The 23,699-nt window shown below is 40.9% G+C and overlaps 1 protein-coding gene across 1 annotated transcript in view; it reads left to right on the top strand.

Annotated features, from left to right (window-relative positions):
* Positions 1–5,426: 5,426 nt before the first annotated feature.
* The window catches only part of LOC126175797 (uncharacterized), a 93,098-nt gene continuing 74,825 nt past the window's right edge, over positions 5,427–23,699 (top strand). Inside the window, exons 1-2 of the mRNA XM_049922778.1 lie at positions 5,427–8,932; positions 9,042–9,281. Coding sequence (XP_049778735.1) covers positions 5,787–8,932; positions 9,042–9,281 — 3,386 coding nt within the window. The 5' untranslated portion in view covers positions 5,427–5,786. The remainder of the gene's footprint in view (positions 8,933–9,041; positions 9,282–23,699) is intronic.

Below are 23,699 nucleotides of genomic sequence, written 5' to 3'. Positions count from 1 at the left end.
TCCGCCAATAAACTGTAGTCTTTGGTTTGATTAACCCACAACATTATCTGCATAATCGTTCCAACTTAAGTTATTCGTAATTGTAATCCACAAGTATTTAATTGAATTTACAGCCTTTAGATTTGTGTGTTATATCATGTATCCGAAAATTAGTGGATTCATTTTAGTACTCGTGTGGATGACTTCACACTTGACATTATTTAGAGTCAATTGACACTTTTTTGCAACATACAGATATCTAGTCTACATCGTTTCACAAGTTATTTTGATCGTCTGATGACTTTATAATACATTAAATGACAGTCTAAGAGGCCTATGTTTAAGTGGATCAGGAACAGCCAAGGGCCTGTAACACTTCCTTGGGGAACGCCAGATATTAGTTCTGTTTTACTCAACAACTTTCCATCAATTGCTAAAAACTGTGGCCTTTCTGACATGAAATCACGAATCCAGTTGCATGATTGAGACTCGAGCCACAGATACTCCATATACATGCAATTTGATTAGAAATCGCTTGTGAGGTACAGTGTCTAAAGCCTTCTGGAAATATAAAAATACAGAACCAATTTGATATCCCCTGTCGATAGCACTCATCACTTCATGAGAATAAAGACCTAGTTGTGTTTCACAGGACTGAAATGTTCTGAATCCATGTTGACTGTCTGTCAAAAAATCTTTTTTTTTTTTGAGTTAGATTAGATTTACTTCCATTCCAACTGATCCGTAATGAGGATGTCCTCCAGGATGTAAAACATGTCAGAAAAACAATAATACATGACAAGTATTTACAACTGAAACAAATAAGCTAATGTACCTTTCACAGGTCCCAAGTGGAATGATCGTCATTTTTTAATGAACACTATATGAAAGAATCATTTTACAGACACTCATTCACTAAGATTGTATTAATTCACTGAATTTAAAATAAAAAATGTGTTTTTTATTTATAAGGTAATAACCATATAACAGAATTGCTACAATACATATTTACAATGAACACATTACTGCACTGAAATGGTGCAGAAGTTGGATTGTACTTATATATATATATATATATATATATATATATATATATATATATATATATATATATATATATATATATATATATATATATATATATATACATATATATATACAAAATAGTTGGTTCTACTGAGAAATTCATCAATGGAGTAGAAGGAATTGGCCACCAGTAAATCCTTTAGGCTTCTCTTCAACTGAATTTCATTGTTTGTTAAGCTTTTTATGGCTCATAATGTTCAAACACAGAATATATTCCAAAATCCTACAGCAAATAGACGTTAGCGATATGGGTCTGAAATTTAGCAGATTACTTATGTTTCCTTTCTGGGTACTGGTGTGATTTCTGCAACTTTCCAGTCTTTAGGTACGGATCTTTTGACGAGTTAGTGGTTGTATATGATTGCTAAATATGGAGCTGTTGCATATCTGAGAGCAACCTGACTGGTGTACAATCAGGGCTGGAGGCCTTGCCTTTATTAAATGGTTTAAGCTGTTTTGCTACACTCAGAATATGTACTTCTAGGTTAGTTATCTTGGCAGCTGTTCTTGGTTCGAATTCTGGAATATTTCCTTTGCCTTCTTTCATGAAAGAATTTTGTAAAACCGTACTTAGTAACCATGTTTTAGAGAAGCTGTCATCAGTAACACCATCATTGTTTTCGTGCTGTGAAGAAATTGATTGTGTCTTTCTGCTGATGTACTTCACATACAATCAGAATCTGTTTGGATTTTCTACCAGATTTCGAGACAGAGTTTCAATAAGGAAAGTACTGAAAACATGTCGCATTTGAGTTCATGCTACATTTAGAGCTTCTGCAAAGCTTCTCCATTCTTGGGATTTTGCGTTTAAATTTGGCATGCTTTTTTCGTTGCTTCTGCAACAGTGTTCTGACTTCGTTTGTGTACTGTGGAGGATTGGTACTGTCTCTTATTAAATTGTACTTGTCTCTCAATAGCTGTCAATACTATTTCTTTGAGTTTAAGCCACATCTGGTCTACACTTACATATTCAGATTGGAAGGGTGGAGGCGGTCTTTTAGGAAGGTGTCGAGTGAATTTTTAACTACTTTTTTAAATGTATGTATTTTGCATTTCATTTTGGTGAATTTGGATTTTATGGTATTCAGTCTCCCTACAACAACCTTGTGTCACTAATCCCTGTGTCCATCATGATGCTTCCTATTTGTTCAGGATTATTTGTTGATAATGGGTCAAGTATGTTTTTGCAATCATTTGCATTTCGAGTGGGCTTCTGAATTAGTTGTTCAAAATAATTTTCTGAGAACACATTCAGAACTATTCCAAACAACGTTTTGTGTCTACCTCAGACTTGAAACGTATATTTTCACCAACATATTGACGGCAGATTGCAGTCACCACCACCTATAATGGTATGAGTGGGGTACCTACTTCCAAAAAGACCAAAATTTTCTTTGAACTATTCAATAACTGTATCATCTGAGATGGGAGAGTCGCTAAAAGGAACCAGTTATTAGTTTATTCCAGTTGCCAAGTATAACCTCTACCCTACTAACTCAAGGGATTATCTACTTCAAATTCACTGCAAGGTTATCTACTTCTGACACCATAAACACACCACCATCAACGGTGTTTAATCTATCCTTTTTGAACCTGGTTAGGTCCTATGTAAAATTTTCGGCTGAACTTGTTTCCAGCTTTAGGCAGCTTTCCATACCTATAACAATTTGAGCTTCAGTGCATTTTATTAGCATCTGGAGCTCTGGTTCTTTTCCAACACACCTTCAACAATTTACAACTACAATACTGTTTCTATGTCTTCTTTCTTGTGTTTTTCCTGCGTCCTTTTAGAGTGACGCCCTTCCAGTAGTTTCCTGAGAGCCTCTAACCTAAATAGCCACCCAGTTCCTCACTTAGAAAATTGAAACGTGATAACTGATCAGTATCTCCTAACAGGATATTATTCATTGTTTCACAGCCAAGTTGGCCATGGCCTGTTACTCTGGGGTCACTCCATAAGTTGCAAGAAAGCATTACTACTCAAAAAAAAAAAAAAGAAAAAAAGCAATAAAGATCATAACATAGAGTAGGAGACATGAGGACTGCAGACCATTATTCGGAAAATTGGGAATAATAACTTTTATAGTCATTATGTATTTTTGTGTCTCCTTTACATTAAGAAAAATCTAGATTCCTTCAGCAAGGTACATGACAGACATGATAACAACACCTGCAACAGAGAGAGCATAAACATACCAACCTGATGAGTGTCCAAAATAAGAGGTAGTTTTCTGATCATTGCCCTGAAAATGTTTGGATCACTGCCCATAGAAGTGCAGGTCCTGTCATGGGAGAGATTCAAGAACAAAATTTCAAGGGACTTAAAATTAAGTCTGCTCTGCTCCATACAGGAATTTTTTTGCTGTGAAGACAATGAATGGATTTACAGAACTATCTCCAAAACTAGTGAATCTTTCAGAAAAGCCAATTGTCAATAGGAGATTAAATGTATGTATAGTAAAATGCTTAATGTTATAATTTTTGTATTGTTAAGTATTATTTACATATATCAGTTTGGTAATTTTTGGTGCAGTCTATCCAGCCATATGTCGTAAACGACACAGTAATAACGTAGTGTTAGTATGTTTTGCCATAAACTGGTAACCATGTTTTCTGTAACACTCCAGTCCCCAATGTAAAAGTTGTTTTAAAACTTACGTGACATGAGCTACATGCAAATGTGTAAGGGTGGATGAACCATAAATGAAAATAATAAAAAAAGTAATTTCTGTTTCAGTGACTCAAAATGCATTAGTTGCAATGTCATATATTTGGTAGATGATATAGTTCTTTATGAAAAAGTGTTACCAAATTTAGAATGTGGTAATACACATTCTAATTTTCACGAAATGCAACCATTGGCAACTACCCATCAAAGGCAGGGCCAGATAATCTTTCCACTTCTTGGAGAAGTACTTTATGGGTTAGAGCTAGAAAAATAATAATGTAGCTGACTGCTGCGAGCTGAAGAAAGAGTCGTTCAACCCACTCTCTCAGCCAATGAGAAGAGCAGATACATACAAAAGGACAATCTTCAGTTGTGTGAGAGTAATTCACAATTTTTGCCAAGACAGTTCTGGGAAAACATCAGAACCTGGCGTTGCTTGCGGCATAGACTGATATGTGAGCACAGGTGTAGTGCCAGCACTGCATGATGAAAGCACCTCTCTGCAGCTAATGTGCTGGCAGTCAATTGGCGGAGCTTGCTTTCTATGCTTCTGGTATCACCTCTGAATTTGTTCATCTACTTGTGAACAGACTATATACCAAATTGCAGACGTCAATTAAGTGGCAGGACACTGGGAAACTGCTGTCAGTGTATGGAAGAAAATGCATACAAAACAAGTTAAGAAGTTTAGTCAGAGTCGAATGCAAGATTTTGGACAGGTAGAGGAGGGGGAGGGGCTGAGCTCATAGAAATATTGAATCACCAGGTCGACTTCAAATTCTCTAGATTAAATGATGGTGTTTTCTTAATCTATTACATTACCAACTACAATGATGAGACTGTTAGGTCTGAAAGCTGTGTTGCACAGAATTTTTTTTAAATTTTTTGTTACCAAGAAACAGGTGCAATTCTTGGAAGGGAGCTGTAGTCCCACAGCGCCCCCCTCCCCCCATCCTCCCCTGGATTCGCCCTTGTGTTGAGTGATGAAAAGCATTACGAATTACAGTGGCTTGTCTGCCTAGCGCGACAGTGTAGCAGATATGGAGAAAAATTACAATCGGCAGATATCAAAGCAAGGTTTTATGTTTCACAAAAACCTGCTTCAAAATTTTCAAATCCCGTTAGCTGAATATTTTTCAACCCCTCTACATGTAATTTCGAGGTGATTGCAAAAATAAAACCAATATCAGAACCGATTCGTTCATATATTAATATATGATGCAGGAAAGATCTTAAATTTTCCGAAGAAAGCAAAATTTGATGCATTTTTTTGTGCACCGGTTATTGTTTGCACACATGTATAGTTACGTACACTTAATTTTGTATTTACCCTATTATGTGATAACAGATTTTGATAACAATTGTTACTATTACGATTTTAATGGAGAATTTATTGTATTCCCAAACAGTTTTAGCTAAATAACCATGCATGAATATTTTGGGTTCAGTCCATTATTTTCTTTATTTACAGTATTATCAGGGTGGAACATAACATTTCTATTGCTTGGAGAATTGTCTGTGTGGTATACATTCACGAAATTGTCAGAAGGGCAATGTCTTGCCGCTGGAACTTTGCGCCAATAATCCTACTGATACTTTGCGCCAATAACCAACGCCATCTAGGTGGCGTTGAAATTACTCACTACTTTTCCCAACGAGTTTAATTTGACAATGTTAAATCTGCGTTTGCAAAGAGTTTCAGAAGTTGGCGAAGTACACGTGCGAGACGTGCATTACTACTGTGTTATTTAGTTGTGTATATCGACCATATGTTTAAAATGGCTTTGGCGTTTAGTGTTGTCAGTCACTCTTGTGTGTCGAACATTGTGTCAGCTGTGAACGTGTGTCTGTTGGAGTCTGTCAGTTCATTGTTTGATTATAAAGAAATGAATAATAAACTTCTGTCAAACAGAACACATTTATAGTGATTTATTCACACGATTATTGATTTCAGCGGATGGAGCTAATTTTTCGTGCCGTGTAGTGTCTTATTATTTGTCGTATGGCATAAATGATGTAATATTTTGTACTGATAATATTTAGGTAGTTAGCCATGGCTACAAGACGCTGTAGGATAAAAGCAGTTGCTAATGTGTCGGTTTCAAGGGGACGTTGTGGCGAAAAGCCTCGAGAAAACGAAAAAATAGATGAGAAAACTTCGAGTAACTTCTCAGCCACGCCAGATTATCATGAAGTTAGCCCGAGAGAAACAATATTACCCGAAAGTTCAAGCGAGTTTACCGTAGTTGGAAAGCTGCACAATGATAGTTCATTAAACGAAACGTTAGAAAACGCTCCAGTTTGCCACTTAGTACAAAATTCTGAAAACGTCAGTGAGCCGACCTGTTTGGAAGGAAGTGGCAGTAGCTGTTCTAGTCCTATGGATGCACCAAATGTAGTTAGTTCTAAATTGATAGAACAGGGATATGTTGACAGTGTACAAACAGGTAATTGTGATAGCAAAGAGGTGTCTCTGTGTAATAGACCAGATGGAGGTATTACAGATTCAGCTGGAGAACCCAGTTTTAAAACTGAGGACATTATTGATTCAGTAAGGCCGGGTGATTCCTGTGTTACAGGCGCTCAGAAAATTGACACAACAGAAAAGAAGATACCGTCAGCACCTTTAAGACTATCGCGAAAACGTATGAGACCAACAGTTTCTCTTTCCTTAGTAAACAGGAAACCGAAAGAAAATTCTACACTAGAAATAACACAGCAGTGTAGTTCATTAAATGAGATGTTAGAAAACACTTCAGTTGGTCACTTAGACCAAAATTCTACAAATGTTAGTGAGCCAACCCATTTGGAAGCAAATGGCAGTGATCGTTCCACTCATGAGGATACCTCAAGTATAGCTGACTGTAATTTGGCACAACACACTGGATATGCTGATGTTCAACATTCAGATAATTGTGATAGCAATGATGTATCTTTTTGTAATAGAACAGATGAGAAAATTGCAGCTTCAACTGATGAACATAGTTTTAAAATTGAAGAGAGTATTAATTCTGTGGGGTCGGGGGAGTCCGGTGCCAAAAGTGTTCATGAAACTGACACAATGGAAATCAAGACCTCATCTGCACCCACAAGACTATCACGAAAACGTATGAAACCAACAGTTTCTCTTTCTTTATTAAGTAAGAAAGCAAAAGAGGACCCTACAGAAGAAAACTCTCCAGTTTGTAACATAGTTGAAAATTCTGCACATGTCAGTGAGACAACCTGTTTGGAAGCAAGTAGTGGTGATACTAATCCTGTGGATGCACGAAGTGTAGTTGACTGTCACTTAACACAACACACTGGATATGCTGACATTCAGCAATCTGATAATTGTGCTAGTGAAGATGTGTCACTTTGTAAAAGAACAGAGGAGGGTGGTACAGCTCCAACCAATGAACACCATTTAAGAACTCAAGAGAGTATAGATTGTGCAAGGTTGGGTGATTCCTGTGCAAGTGCTCAGAAAATAGATGTAACAGAAACCAAGATATCGTCTGCACCCTTAAGACTACCACGAAAACGTGTGAAACCAACGGTTTCTCTTTCCTCAGTAAACAAGAAAGAAAAAGAGAATCCTTCAATAGAGAATGTGTCAGTTCATCACTTTGTTGAAAATTTGGCAAATGTGAGTGAGCAGACCTGTTCAGAAGCAAACAGTGGTGGTTTTTCTACTCCTTTGGATGCTCAGAGTGTAGTTGACTGCCACTTGACACAGCATCAGTCTGACAATAGTGCTAACAAAGATGCATCTCTTTGTGAAAGAACAGATGAGGACGTTAAAACTTCAGCTGATGAACACCATTTAAAGGCTCAAGAGAGTATCGATTGTGAAGGGTTGAGGGATTCCAGTGTCACAAGTGCTCAGGAAATAGATGTGAAAGAGATCAAGGTATCGTCTGCACCTGTAAGACTACAACGAAAACGTATGAAACCAACAGTTTCTCTTTCCTTAGTAAACAGGAAAGCGAAAGAAGGTTCTATACTAGAAATAACTCAGCAGTGTAATCCAGTAAATGAGACATTAGAAAACACTTCGGTTGGTCATTTAGTCCAAAATTCTGCAAGTGTCAGTGAGGCGACCTGTTTGGAAGCAAATGGCAGCGATCGTTCCACTCCTGAGGGTATGCCAAGTATAGTTGACTGCCATTTGGCACAACACCCTGGATATGCTGATGTTCAGCATTCAGATAATTGTGATAGCAATGATGTATCTTTTTGTAATAGAACAGATGAAAAAATTACAGCTTCAACTGATGAACACAGTTTCAAAAGTGAAGAGAGTATAAATTCTGTGAGGTCAGGAGAGTCCTGCGCCACAAGTGTTCATAAAACTGACACAGTGGAAGTTCAGACATCATCTGCACTCACAAGACTACCACGTAAACGTATGAAACCAGTAGTTTCCCTTTCCTTAGTAAACAAGAAAGTGAAAGAGAATCGTACAGCAGAAGTAATTCAACGTTGTAGTGCCAGTAAAACTGATGATCATTCTACTGCTCAGGCTCCTAAAAAGTTGCAGACCTTTGACACAAGCTCTAATCTGCACCAGGATGTAGAAACAGGTGGTTCTGGGAGAACTATTCCAGCTGTTGGCTGTGAAACTGGAAGTTCTAGTGCGTCACGTGAAGTTCATAGAAAAATTGGTCCTGAGTTTCTTTCACAGACCACTGTATGCAACCCTGAAAGAAAAAATAAAGTTGCACCTGGTGTTATATCTGTGGATACGCCTGTTGGAGAACAGTGTACTAGTGCTGCTGTTAACACATCCACTTATGAAAGTCCTCCAGTGAGTGATTCTCCATCAGCAGAAAAGGACAAAGGGACTTCACCTTCAGTAAAATGTTCTGTTAGTCAGTCAGTAAAAGATTGTAGTCAGTTGAATTCATTTAGATCGAGGTTTATCAGACCAAAGCCACTCCTTGAAGCAGCAGCAAGGCGTAAAAGAACTGGTAGTATTGGAAGTGCTAGTGAATCAGACAGTGAAAAGAAATCTTTGTCATCAGCAACGACTGTAAGTCCTCCATGGAAACCAAGAATTAAAACATCTAGAACTAGGTTAACCCATGTGCAATCCAGGAAGAATGACAAGCTGGCTAATGCTTCAGGTGTGAGTACTGATGAGTCGGAGGATGAACGTAGTTCAGTTTCTAGGGCAGCAACAACATCACCACCAAAGAAAATAGCAAGATTAGATAGGTATGTCAATTTTGTGTGTTCCAAAGTGGGAGTAGATAGAATACATTTTTAGTATTCATGTGCGAAAATAATCAGAAGTATATGTAATAACATCCATTTTTTGTTTAAGTTACAGTGGAAGTGATACTTCACATAGTGAATTTTCTCAAGAGGTATCAGAGGAAAGTTCATCGCCCATAAAGAAACCTTATGCTAAGCCAGAACGGGTAACCAAAAGGAAAGAATACCTGAGACGTATAATAGAGATAAAAAAAGAGATTTCACATAAAGTGAGTGATGGCAAAGTGAATAGAAGTCGTCTCACCATGTTTGATCTAATTTATTACAATCCAGTCACAAATCCAATGAAGTAAGTAGTCACATATGAAATACATTTTATGTTATGTTCAGTGGTATTAACATTTTTTTCTTCATACTTTTATGTCCTGAAGTTTTTCGGACTGAGTTGGCTAAAAATAACACAATATTAACAAGGGAAAAGTTCGATACCATGCCAAGAATTTATTAAATGCAAAAGACAGTCAATATTTTTCACGTAAAGAAGTGTAAAAATGTGTTCTTTCAAGGGTGCCAGAGGGAACTATTGTTTGGGACTAGCATTTAAAATCTGATTAATGCAAATGTCAGACAGCACTAGATCAACCAGTCAAGGTTGGGGTAACAGAATGAGCAGATTTGAGGAGGTCGCTCTGTATTTGTATTAAAGTAATTAGCCTACAGTGTAATTATTAGGATTTCAAACTCTTTTGTACTGAATCCCACCCCATTGTCATAATCAGTTTGTCACCTATTGGTGCAGGGAAGTTTGTGATTATACATATTGCATTGGTCTTTTGAAATATTAGAAAATCTGGAAATGCACAGTACCAGCTGTTGAATTTTACCCGTGATGCAATCAGGATGGCAGGTAACACTGTTTCATCCTAATGCAAAATGGAGGGCGTAATGTCACACATTCGTGAAGTGAACAGATGACGACAATCTCGTTATACAAAATATAATCAAAATAATTCATTACCTGTTTTAACAAAACAATGTAACAAAGTTGTAAAGATATAATGCTGCACAAGTTTCCCGTGCCTGGTTTTCATGTCCCTCGTCTAGTATTTACTGTAGCTATAATGAGTCAGAACTTGTAGCATGTAACTAAATTATTTCCTTATATGACCATCCTTCCGAAAGATTTCTGTAGTTACTTTTCTAGAAAATACTTTATTCCTTCCTTGACGAAGGACACAGTGCATTACTTTCAACTCTGTTCTTGTGTCATTTTGTAGGTTGACTCCTCATGATGTGACAACATTTTTAGCTCTTTTATCCACATTTATTTCTTTTAATAGTGTGTGTGTGTGTGTGTGTGTGTGTGTGTGTGTGTGTGTGTGTGTGTGTGTGTGTGTGTGTGTGGATAATTTCTCCTTCCTCTCCTGTGAAAGCGGCTTCCCATGTTTAGGGACTCTAGGGGTCCAAGACTCTACCACAGCATAAAATTTGGGACGATCTTCTACCTCAAGATCCTAGCCGAATCCAAGTCCTTTAGTACTTCGTTAAGCCACATGCTTAACCAATGAGATGATCTTCTAGGTAAGCCTATTGTTGTTCATTTGTTGTAGGTGCCCAATAGAACTTGAGCCTCCTATGTCGCGTACTCGTGTTGGCTGATTCTAACTGTTGATACAGATTTAGCTTTATTGTGATAGTTTTTTATTGATGATGTGTACAGACAAAGCTTATATGATAATTCTTGTCTTTTGTTATTGTTATATTGAGTCATTTCACATTCCTGAAAGTTGTTCTTTTTGATGGGATATATAAAACATATACCAATTGAAAATTTCATCTGTGGATTAATAAACTATTATTGCTGATATTTTATATTAATTTTTAGGTCCCATGCATCAGTGTAGATAATTTGGTTACAACACAGTATGAAACCTTCCAATGGGCCGATAAACATTTTTACAATCTCTCTTCAGTTACTGTTGTCATTCAGGTTCTCACTGCAATGATGGATCCACAATGCAATAGCTTCCATTTATTTACTTTCCTACATTAGTTTCAAAAGAGGGTGGTTGTACAATAATTTTGTTGCTATTAAGCTATTATCAGCCATTTTCTCTTGCTGATACTGCTCGGTGACATTTGCACTGAAGATGAGCTGTTAACGTTTTCTAGTGGTTTTACTAAATATCAGCCATAGGACTATGTTAGAATATTTTGGTATAACGTGTTGTTTACCAATTACAAATGATTTGTGAACCGGGTGTTTCATCGTGGTCAGGAGAATGTGAAGCACACATTTCTTGTCACTTCTTGTCAGTTTCGGCTGTTGGTAATGAGTAGTTACAACAGATAAGCTGTAATAAAATAGAGGAGCTGTAAATCGTTGAAATTATACTAAAGAGATTTATGTAATTGAGTTCTGATGAAACCAGCTATAGTTAAACTATGCAATCGTCCTGAATCTTTCTTTGTGAATATAAAGACAATTTTCACAAGATGTGTGTGCATTTATTTCTTAAGTCATTTTTAATGAAGTTTGTGCCTGACCTAATACTGAACTGTAATAAAAGTGCTATTTTACAAAGTAGCAAATGACACACACCAGGCTGATGGCCTCATCAACGTAGTGAAAAGATAGTCACAAGAATTCACCAGTAGATCATGTCACCAACAAAATGAGACATTAACATAACAAAAATTGGCAAACTAAAGGGAGCTCCCAGAGAAAACACACACACACACACACACACACACACACACACACACACGAAATAAGGTACGTAAATAGAAAATAAATGAAAAACACTTTCAGAAATCAACAAATAATTTTATATGTACACTCCTGGAAATGGAAAAAAGAACACATTGACACCGGTGTGTCAGACCCACCATACTTGCTCCGGACACTGCGAGAGGGCTGTACAAGCAATAATCACACGCACGGCACAGCGGACACACCAGGAACCGCGGTGTTGGCTGTCGAATGGCGCTAGCTGCGCAGCATTTGTGCACCGCCGCCGTCAGTGTCGGCCAGTTTGCCGTGGCATACGGAGCTCCATCACAGTCTTTAACACTGGTAGCATGCCGCGACAGCGTGGACGTGAACCGTATGTGCAGTTGACGGACTTTGAGCGAGGGCGTATAGTGGGCATGCGGGAGGCCGGGTGGACATACCGCCGAATTGCTCAACACGTGGGGCGTGAGGTCTCCACAGTACATCGATGTTGTCGCCAGTGGTCGGCGGAAGGTGCACGTGCCCGTCGACCTGGGACCGGACCGCAGCGACGCACGGATGCACGCCAAGACCCTAGGATCCTACGCAGTGCCGTAGGGGACCACACCGCCACTTCCCAGCAAATTAGGGACACTGTTGCTCCTGGGGTATCGGCGAGGACCATTCGCAACCGTCTCCATGAAGCTGGGCTACGGTCCCGCAAACCGTTAGGCCGTCTTCCGCTCACGCCCCAACATCGTGCAGCCCGCCTCCAGTGGTGTCGCGACAGGCGTGAATGGAGGGACGAATGGAGACGTGTCGTCTTCAGCGATGAGAGTCGCTTCTGCCTTGGTGCCAATGATGGTCGTATGCGTGTTTGGCGCCGTGCAGGTGAGCGCCACAATCAGGACTGCATACGACCGAGGCACACAGGGCCAACACCCGGCATCATGGTGTGGGGAGCGATCTCCTACACTGGCCGTACACCACTGGTGATCGTCGAGGGGACACTGAATAGTGCACGGTACATCCAAACCGTCATCGAACCCATCGTTCTACCATTCCTAGACCGGCAAGGGAACTTGCTGTTCCAACAGGACAATGCACGTCCGCATGTATCCTGTGGCACCCAACGTGCTCTAGAAGGTGTAAGTCAACTACCCTGGCCAGCAAGATCTCTGGATCTGTCCCCCATTGAGCATGTTTGGGACTGGATGAAGCGTCGTCTCACGCGGTGTGCACGTCCAGCACGAACGCTGGTCCAACTGAGGCGCCAGGTGGAAATGGCATGGCAAGCCGTTCCATAGGACTACATCCAGCATCTCTACGATCGTCTCCATGGGAGAATAGCAGCCTGCATTGCTGCGAAAGGTGGATATACACTGTACTAGTGCCGACATTGTGCATGCTCTGTTGCCTGTGTCAATGTGCCTGTGGTTCTGTCAGTGTGATCATGTGATGTATCTGACCCCAGGAATGTGTCAATAAAGTTTCCCCTTCCTGGGACAATTAATTCACGGTGTTCTTATTTCAATTTCCAGGAGTGTATTTCTGTTGCCACTAAATCTATATGGATAAAGTTAACAACACGGTCCAAGTTACCACCAACCCAAATGAATCACTGTCCTCATTTGATCTCTGTAGGATGATCCAAGCATTCTGCCCCCCTCAGTAACCTTCCTCTGAATCTGTTTCTAGAGTAGTGGCATGAAGAAATGTGCGACAGCCTAGTATAAAAATAAGAGAAGTTGTATGAATACTGTAAAAATGACTCCCTGCTAAGCTACAGGAGTGACAAGCACACATGGGCAGTCAGCTGGTCACACTGTTGATTTCTATCTTATTCTGCCCTAGTTTGTCCCTGTATCTGGGCTCCTACATGGATTATCCATTTAAGTCCACATATTATTTTCAGTGTTAACTAAAGATAATGATCCAACACCTTAAGTATAAACGGCTCCAGATCACCACACAATGCCCATCCACTTTTGCTTTTGCTGCAGAAAATTCGGGTGGGTACCATTTGCCAGGTCTTCACATGTCAATCTAAGTGTCATATTGCATACTGTCATACATTTCTCGGTGAAACCTTTTTCCAGTGCTCCACAGACCAATTGTTTGTACCACTCCAAATGTGACCATCAGTATGGTGTACTGATAAGTGACTTCTGGGTTTCACGAAGCTCTTGGAAACACAAATAGGCTCAATTGCCTCTCAGTATATAGCTTTGTTATTAACCTCAGTGTTTAAGGTAAATTAACTCATCGAGAAGGATTTCTTCATAGTCATTAAGACTGTACTCTTAGAGGTCAATAACCCCATCATTCATTTTCTTGAGACCATTATAGTGATGACTGACATTTCTTTACAGAGGACTGTTAACTAAAAACTAAAACTAAACTCTATCAGGCCCTGGTGATCACACAATGTTAATAGTGGACTTAATGTAATTCCTACAGCTGTGTCCTGCTCATACTCTCATAATTTTCTGTTACTTTTTCTGATAGGAAAGAAAAGTGTGTATCGTGTGACAAAATTTCAGTTGTATGTAGCCAATGTGATGATAGTTTTAGGTAACCACAGAGAAGTAAAGAAAGGACGGTGTATTTTGGGTGTAGAAAATGAAAAATTTAATATAAATCCTCACATCCTAGGGCCACGGCACAGCAACTGTGATATATTTTCAGTAGGAAAAATATGGTCTATTTTACAAAAACAGCAATAAGCTTTACTGATGTGCTACACTTTTCTGAGGCATCTTCAGAAGTTGTATAGGAACTGTGGGCAATGCATTAGTTATAAGTAGTCAAAATTTTGGTGTGCACCTTCGACAAAGACATTCAGCTATGCTTAGATAGGTGAGCGCTGTCGTAGTTCTTCTCGTAAAGATTAATATATTTTATATTTGCCATATGGGAATGTTTGTACATTTTATCTGTTTGTAAATAAGCTGTTATGTCCATGTATTTCTTACAGACTTTGTGTCCTGACATTTGATGCTAAGAGATAGTGCCATGTTTTAGATACTTTCTCTTCTTTAATGTTTTTACATATCTTTTACTTTAATCACCTGTGTTAAATCTATTTTTCATTTGCATGGATGTTAATTGTCACTAAATGTTCCACATCATTCTTGGTTACTATATTTTCAAACTTGTGAACACCATCTAGCAGAGCTTCTATGTGCTGCGTCAGAAGTGTCCTGTTTTCCAGTCTTATATATAGCGTGCACACATGCAGTGATGTATTCATGGCCACTGCAATTTGTACATCAATGTTTGTGTCAAGACGGAAGTATGGCCTATCTAAGCATAGCTGCATGTGCACACCAAAATTTCGACTACTTATGATTAATGCATTACCTGCAGTTCCTATAAAAGTTCTGAAAAGTCTCAGAAAGGTGAAACACATCAATAAAGCTTACATCATTTTTGCAACATAGAGCATCTTTTTCCTATTGAAACTATATCACAGTCGCTGCGCCATGGCCTTAGAGTGGGAGGATTTATATAACCAATTGTCTCCTCGGGCTTATGAAGATATTTATGAACAGTAATTTCAACAGTCAGTGTAGTACTGAAAATATTGTCCCTGTATACTTACATAAATTTCTTAAAATTCATAAGTACCAACCTATGGACAAATCACTGCTGAAATGTGCCAGATTTCTTAAGAATAACAAACTCGTTCATTTTCATAGTGAGAAAGAGGTGGCCTATGATGTTTAAATGTCTGTCACTATCTTGCTCAGCCACTCAGAATTAGACAATTTAATGATAGAGTTGAACTACATGGTTTGGGAGAGCAGTCACCTAGTTATTCTAAGGCATTACTCTAAGATAAAAAAAATTGCAATAAGTCTTCTGGAAAACCATTTGCAGGACTAATCATAGTAAGAGTAATTTGCTTCCCTTTGGTGAATGCATGGTCAACTTAACATCTATTTCCTTCATTGTTCAGCAAGAGGTTCATAAACAAAGTTCTTAAACATAACCTGCAACCCCGATTAGATGACAAAATGGTTCCTAACCTTGTAGCTGACTTGAGAATGGCACTTGATAACGTGGATGACAGTAGGATGGATAAAGTAAAGTTGACTTGTAAAGCCAGTGACAGTATAGAGAATGCAGTTCAAACTGAGACGCCAAATAGAGATCTTAAGCAATTTTGATTCCACAGGAACCATTGTGCACAGTGACTGTAGACTAGAAGGAAGTAGAGGCACACAACAGTAAGTCCCAATAACATTAGTTTTTATTATTCTTGCAAATCTAGATTTCAGCTCTAAATAACCATGTTTTCTTACAAGTGTATCTGTAAGAATGTACAGCATGACATGAACTGCTTTGATTCTGTTGAATTGTAACACAAATGCACTGAAGATGGTATTTATAGCCAAAATCTAGATTTAAAAGAATAATAAAAACTAATGGGATTGCAACTTATTGATACGTGCCTCTCCTTCTAATAGAGATCTGTCTGTGATGGAGTCAGTTAACAAAAAACTTAAAGATAATGAAGCTTTAATTGTCAGGGTAGACAAGGGTAGCACAGCTCTTGTCATCTATAACGCAAATTGATCAGATCTGACTAACACTTACATTAGGGACCTTAGGACATCTCTTCTTGAGTGTAGCAGTATTCTCAGTCCTGAGAATTTGTACAGAACAAAGGTAATAAACCCTAGAGCACCGGCACTTCGCACACAGATTAAGACCCATGAAGAGGATCTTCCAGTCTGCCCACTGCCGTTTTTGCTGAAAATATACAGTGTTCATTTACAGAACAGAGTTTTTCTATTTCAAATAGGAAAAGATTAATTCAGAAACTGCAAGAAAAGGTCTTTACATCATCCTGTTGTCTAGCTTCTCTTGATATAAAGAATTTGTAGACTAACATTCCTATTTATGAGACGATCGATATTATCCAAGCAAACCTGTCTTCTAACTGTCAATTTAGTACTGAAGAGACTCGAGAACTAACTTTAAGTCTTAAATTGGTAACATCCCATAATTACTTTTCTTTCAGGTAATTGTATGTACAAGAAAGCTGATGGACTGCTGTGGGCAGTTGTCTCGCTGGCTGGCTGGCAGATATATCTGTGACCAGTGTAGAATGTAAATACTTCCAGCAATCTTCTGATCTCTGCAGCCAAGCAGGGTAGTGCAGTGCATAGCACACTGGACTTACATTCTGGAGGACGATGGTTCAAACCCACGTTTGTCCATCCTGATTTAGGTTTTCTGTGATTTCCCAAAATAATGTAAGGTAAATGCCAGGGTGGTTCCTTCGAAAAGGGCATGGCTGCTTTCCTTCTTCAGCCTTCTCTAATCTAAGCTTGTGCTCCACCTCTAATGAACTCTTTGTCGATGGGAAGTTAAACGCTAATGTCCTCCTCTGATCTCTGCAAAAAAAATAAGTGTTTTATTGCTGTTATGTTGACAACATGTTCATTTTTTTGATGGCACTATGGATGATATATCTTTAACAAAAGATGAATTTAACACTTTGCATTCTGAAATCTCAAAAACGAGATCGACAGAAGTGCAAAATGGCTAAGCAGGGATGGCTAGAGGACAAATGTAAGGATTTAGAGGCTTATCTAACAAGGGGTAAGATAGATACTGCCTACAGGAAAATTATAGAGACCTTTGGAGAAAAGAGAACCACTTGCATGAATATCAAGAGCTCAGATGGAAACCCAGTTCTAAGCAAAGAAGGGAAAGGAGAAAGGTGGAAGGAGTATATAGAGGGTCTATACAGGGGTGATGTTCTTGAGGACAATATTACGGAAATGGAAGAGGTTGTAGATGAAGATGAAATGGGAGATACGGTACTGTGTGAAGAGTTTGACAGAGCACTGAAAGACCTAAGTCGAAACAAAGTGCCGGGAGTAGACAACATTCCATTAGAACTACTGGTAGCCGTGAGAGAGCCAGTCCTGACAAAATTCTACCATCTGGTGAGCAAGATGTATGAGACATGCGAAATTCCGTCAGACTTCAAGAAGAATATAATAATTCCAATCCCAAAGAAAGCAGGTGTTGAAGCCGTTTCTGAAAGTATTTGTATGCATTGTAGCCATGTATGGAAGTGAACCATGGATGGTAAATAGTTTGGACAAGAAGAGAATAGAAGCTTTCGAAATGTGGTGCTACAGAAGAATGCTGAAGATTAGATGGGTAGATCACATAACTAATGAGGAGGTATTGAATAGTATTGGAGAGAAGAGGAGTTTGTGGCACAACTTGACTAGAAGAAGGACATGTTCTGAGGCATCAAGGGATCACCAGTTTAGTACTGGAGGGCAGGGTGGAGGGTAGAAATCGTAGAGGGAGACCAAGAGATAAATACACTAAGCAGATTCAGAAAGATGTAGGCTGCAGTAGGTACTGGGAGATGAAGAAGCTTGCACAGGATAGAATAGCATGGAGAGCTGCGTCAAACCAGTCTCAGGACTGAAGACCACAACAATAACAACATTCTAAAATCTTTGTCACTTATGAAGTAAGGGGTCCAGACAAAGTGTTTGATTATTTGGATGTAAAGCTTCTGCTCACCAGTAATGAAATTAATTTTGGCACCTATCACAAGCCAATCACCAGCAACTCAATAATATGTGCATCATCATGGTATCCATATCAGTACAAAATGAATTTCTTCAGAGCCATGGTAGATCGCCTGTGTGAACTTCCTTTAACCCCAGCTACTGTTGATGGTGAAATAGTCAATTTACAGGTAGTAGTTAGTAGCAATGGATGTGACCCGAACAATGTTGATAAGTTGTACAAATGAAAGGTAAAAGAAAGTGGTAGTTAAACAGGTGCTAATTTTGTAATTCCAAAAGCAAAAGCTATTGTCCTACCGGTCTTGGGTAGCTGTCAGCTCACTAGGCTGTTCAGGAGCTTTAATGTTAAAGTAGCTTATTCCATTCATGTTAAAATTCAATATCCCTTTATATGTAATGAGCAGCTATGTAAAGACAGATTCTCTCATTCCAGAGGTTATAACTTATGTGCTCAGTGTCCTATGTCTTACATAGGGGCAGACTGGCCAGATGTTCAGAACAAGATTTCAGGAGCATATGCTCACTAAAAAGGTGCACTTTAAAATAATTCTTCAGTCACTGAGCGTTTAAATGCTAGTGAATATGCAGAACCTGTACTAGAATTGCTCCAGGCTTTGTATCGTGTGCCAAGAGTAAGAATTTGATTTTGCTGGAGTTCGGAGATTGTGGAACACTCTCATGTAGCTAAAAATGTAATCCTTTATGAAAAACCAAGAATCAGACATTTTATGATTCGATGATGACAATATTGCAAAGAGTATTACTGAGCATTGGCATAATTCTCCTCATAAATATGTTAATTTATTTCTATATCCTACGTTTTATGCTTGGCTTATGTAATTTTTTTATTTTTTGTAAACAAGCTGTTATGTCCATATATTTCTTAAGGTCGTCTTGTCCTTACATTTGACACCAACAGAAGGCGTCATCTTTTAAATACTTTATCTCTTATTTACACTGAGATGACAAAAGCCATGGAATACCACCTAATATTGTGTCTGACCTCCTTTTGCCCGACATAGTGCTGCAACTCGATGTGGCATGGACTCAACAAGTTGTTGGAAGTTCCCTGCAGAAATATTGAACCATGCTGCCTCTGTAGCCATCCATAAGTGTGGAAGTGTTGCTGGTGGAGGATATTGTCAAAGAACTGACCTCTCAATTATGTTCCATAAACGTTCAGAGGGATGCATGTTGGATGATCTCGGTGGCCTCGCTCGAACTGTCAAGAATATTCTTCAGACAAATCACAAAAAATTGTGACGTGGCGCGTTATCATCCATAAAAATTCCGTCGTCATTTGGGAACATGAAGTCCATGAATGGCTGCAGTTGGTCTCAAAGTAGCTGGACATCCAGAGGGCCCAGTCCATTCCATGTAAACGCAGCCCACACCATTATGAAGCTGCCACCAGCTTGCGCAGTGCCCTGTTGAAGCTTGAGTCTATGGCTTTGTGAACTCTGTGCCACACTTGAACTGTACCATCAGCTGTTACCAACTGAAATCGGGACTCATATGGCCAGGCCATTGTTTTCCAGTCATCTCGGGTCCAACCAGTATGATCACAAGCGCAGGAGAGGTGCTGCAGGTGGTGTCGAGCTGTTAGCAGAAGCAGTCGCATTGGTCGTCTGTTGTCATAGTCCATGAATACCAAATTTTGCTTTACTGTATTACATTTTATTTCCCACATTGATTTCTGCATTTATTTCATGCAGTGTTGCTTGTTTAATAGCACTGACAACACTATGCAAACACTACAGATCTCTCTCTTCAAGCTTTCCTGGCAGATATGTTGTAAATAGTCTTCCCAGGTTTGCTGACAGATTATGTTGTGTAATTCCATAATATTTCCTCAGAGCAACTGGCTACATCTTCAGGTGGTTCAACCATGCTGGTGGCTAGGTATGACTGACGGTATCTGCACGTTGACACCCCATTTCTAGAATATGCACGCGAAGAATGTGCAGGCGTGGAAAATGTGCATGTGCAAATGATTTGCAGATAGATGGTGCCATATTCAAACACTCTCTGCTGAAAATTGCACAGCAGCTCTCCTGCGTGTGCACTGTATGCTGTGTTTACTAACGGTGCGGCCAGATGTTACTCACCAAAGACTGTAGTAGACCAATGTTATTTCAGATCTGTTATCGAAAATCTTGATTTTTCATTTTGTGATTTAATAGTGGCCAATGCAGGGTTCCAAGCTGTGCTCAGTTGAAATCCCGCATCCCTGTTGATGAGAGTATCGGCTGTACAGATATGTATTGCTTCTGTAATGACGCAATCCCAGGAAGATGATGCTGGGTATAAAACTTCTGTCTTTTCATAAACCGTGCGATGTCCTGTATTCAGACAGTGTTCAACAATTTCTGACTTTTCTGGTTGATGAAGGCGTGTACGATGCTGATGTTCATCGCATTTGAAGCTCAATGCATTTCATATGCAAAGTGTCCACCCCAATACTACCCATTCAAATCGGGGCTCTCCCCTTAGGCATCAACCAGCCACAGGAAGGGCCACCTGACACTGTGGCCATTGCTGCTCCTGAAAGACAAGCAACCACTCCTAGATATCCCCCCAGGGGGTCCACAACTCTTTTGTGGATACGTGCGTAGCGAGCACGGGACCCCGAGCTAATGTGGCCTTCCTTCCTTTCCGGGCTGCATACCTTCCCATTCCGCATCCTTCCCCATCCCTATCTTCGCCCCTCCTCCCCTCACCTCTGGCTCTTTCCTTCTCTTTCTCCCCATCTGGGAGTATGGTTTGTGCCTACGTCCGGAGACGGACGCTTGTAAATGTACTGCATTTCTTGCCTTCCTTGCTTTTATGTCTTCTTCCTTCCTTTGTCCTTCTCTGTCTTTTTCCTTCCTTTGTCCTTCTCTTTTCCTTACCTCTTCTCTTTCTCTTTTCTCCGCTGCGGCGTTTGAGACCTCTCTTCCTTCCCTTCCCTTTCTCTTTCTTCCTCCCTGTGCGTGTCTGAAGGCCGACCCACGCCCTTCGTGCGTAGCCGGTGACGGGGTAACGCGTAATTCCCCGCCCCGGGTAGACAGGTAGGACACGTGCGTACCCCCTGGTAACGGCCAGGCCCAGGGAGGGGTGATTACCCGAGCTGATACCTTCCGAAAATGCCGATTGGTCCCTCCGTCCGTTTGTCGGGAGGTGTGACCTGAGGTGTGAACAATCACCTAAGGCGGGAGTGCCCTCAGAGAGGGCTCCCACAAGGGAGGAGCGCGCCATCGGAGACGCCGGTAATCATGGGGGATTCTTCCGCAATGGTTTCCTCACCTTCCACTAAGTCTAGTCACAAACGTAAGCATACTGAGTCTCAGCCACAGACGATTCTTCCATCGTTGCCACAGTTCCTTGTTGTTTCTCGGTCTGATGAAGGTCACGACTTCTCCACGGTCAACCCTTTCATTATTCAGAAAGGAGTCGACGCAATAGCAGGTCCTGTAAAGTCTTGTTCCAGATTACGGAATGGCACCCTGTTGTTAGAAACACACAGTGCCCTCCAGTCACAAAAATTGCTGCGTACTTCTCTGCTCCACACCTTCCCTGTCCGGGTGGAACCGCACCGTACCTTGAATTCCTCGCGTGGAGTCGTTTATACACGCTCCCTCGATGGATTGTCTGACGAAGAAATTCAGCACTATCTGTCTGACCAGGGCGTAACGGCAGTTCATAGAGTAATGAAACGGGTTGACACGAACATCATTCCAACCCGCACTGTCTTCTTGACATTTGACACAGTTCAACTCCCATCGAAAATCAAAGCAGGCTATGAGATAATTTCCGTTCGCCCTTACGTCCCAAACCCTACGCGTTGCTATCGATGTCAGCGGTTCAATCACACCAGCCAGTCCTGTTCCAATCCAGCCAAATGTGTTACGTGTGGCACGGATGCCCATGAGGGTGCTTGTCCACCTCCATCCCCTCGCTGCATCAACTGTATGGGTGACCACGCTGCTTCCTCTCGAGATTGCCCCGTTTTTAAGGATGAGAAGCTCATCCAGGAAATAAGGGTGAAGGAAAAGGTGTCGACTTTTGCTGCTCGAAAATTATTCGCCAGTCGCAAGCCCACCGTGCCTCAGACAGGAAAATACAGCACTGTCCTTGCTTCTCCTCGGCCAACAAAGGAGGCGGCCACGCAGACTTGCGACCTCACCTTTAGTACCACGGTCGTCAGATCGGCCAGCGCAAAGATCGCTCGTTCAACCTCACCACTTTCGCCTGCCCACTCTATGGCTCACCCTTCGTCGGGTTCTGCTACATCTCGAGCCCAAAAGTCGGACGCCAAGTCTTCGAAAAAAGAGCATACTCGTGAAGAGTTTTTACGAACCGCAGCTTCACAACCATCGGTTCCTCCTTCCTCTAAACAACATTCTTCCAAGAAGGCTACAAAGAAACCCAGTTCCTCTCCTTCTCCGCCAAGGCGTGCCCCCTCTACAGCACCACCTGGCGGAAATCGCCCTCGGCCATCTTCTGTGTCGCCGAGGCGCACTGCTGGTGGCCGGTCAACCGGCCGATCGCTGGTGGCAGGGACTGCTCCTGACCAACTTATGGATCAGGATCTTCTGCCTTCGGCTGAATGCCATTCCATGCTGTCGGTTGCTAGCTCCGAGCAGTCTTTGAGTTGACAGCAACTTTGGTCCCATTCCTCCATTCTCTTTTCACCCCATGTCCATTATCCACTGGAATATCCGCGGCATTCGAGCCAATCGGGATGAATTGTCGGTCCTCTTACGCTCCTACTCGCCGGTCATCTTCTGTCTTCAGGAAACAAAGCTGCGTCCCCATGACCGCTTTGTTCTCCCTCATTTTCAGTCTGTCCGATATGATCTCCCCTCTGTTGAAGGCTCTCCAGCCCATGGAGGACTCATGATTCTTCTCCGTGATACTCTCCATTATCACCCAATCCCCTTAAACACTTCCTTCCAAGCTGTCGCCGTCCGTCTTTCACTTTCCGGATACACGTTCTCTCTTTGTACTGTATACATTCCATCGTCCACACCAATGGCACGAGCTGATCTCCTTCATCTTCTTGGTCAGCTTCCACCCCCCTATTTGCTGGTTGGGGACTTCAATGCCCACCACCCGCTTTGGGGATCTCCACACCCTTGTCCACGTGGCTCCGTATTGCTAGACGTCTTCCACCAAGCGGATCTAGTTTGCCTCAACACTGGGGTCCCCACATTTTTGTCTGCCTCCACGACAACCTTATCTCATTTGGACCTTGCGGTCGGTACTGTTCCGCTAGCTCGGCGCTTCGAATGGTTCGCCCTTGATGATACACACTCGAGTGACCACTTTCCATGTGTCCTCAGACTGCAGCCTCAACTGCCATATATGCGCCCGCGACGCTGGAAGTTTGCCCAAGCCGATTGGACACTTTTTTCGTCTCGCGCGACATTCGATGACCGTCGCTTTCCCAGCGTCGACGATGAGGTCACACACATTACCGACGTTATCCTTACAGCTGCGGAAC

This window comes from Schistocerca cancellata, chromosome 3, assembly GCF_023864275.1.
Source record: "Schistocerca cancellata isolate TAMUIC-IGC-003103 chromosome 3, iqSchCanc2.1, whole genome shotgun sequence".
Classification (NCBI taxonomy): domain Eukaryota; kingdom Metazoa; phylum Arthropoda; class Insecta; order Orthoptera; family Acrididae; genus Schistocerca; species Schistocerca cancellata.
The sequence above is the reverse complement of the archived record's forward strand: the minus strand, read 5'-3'. Positions and strand labels throughout refer to the sequence as shown.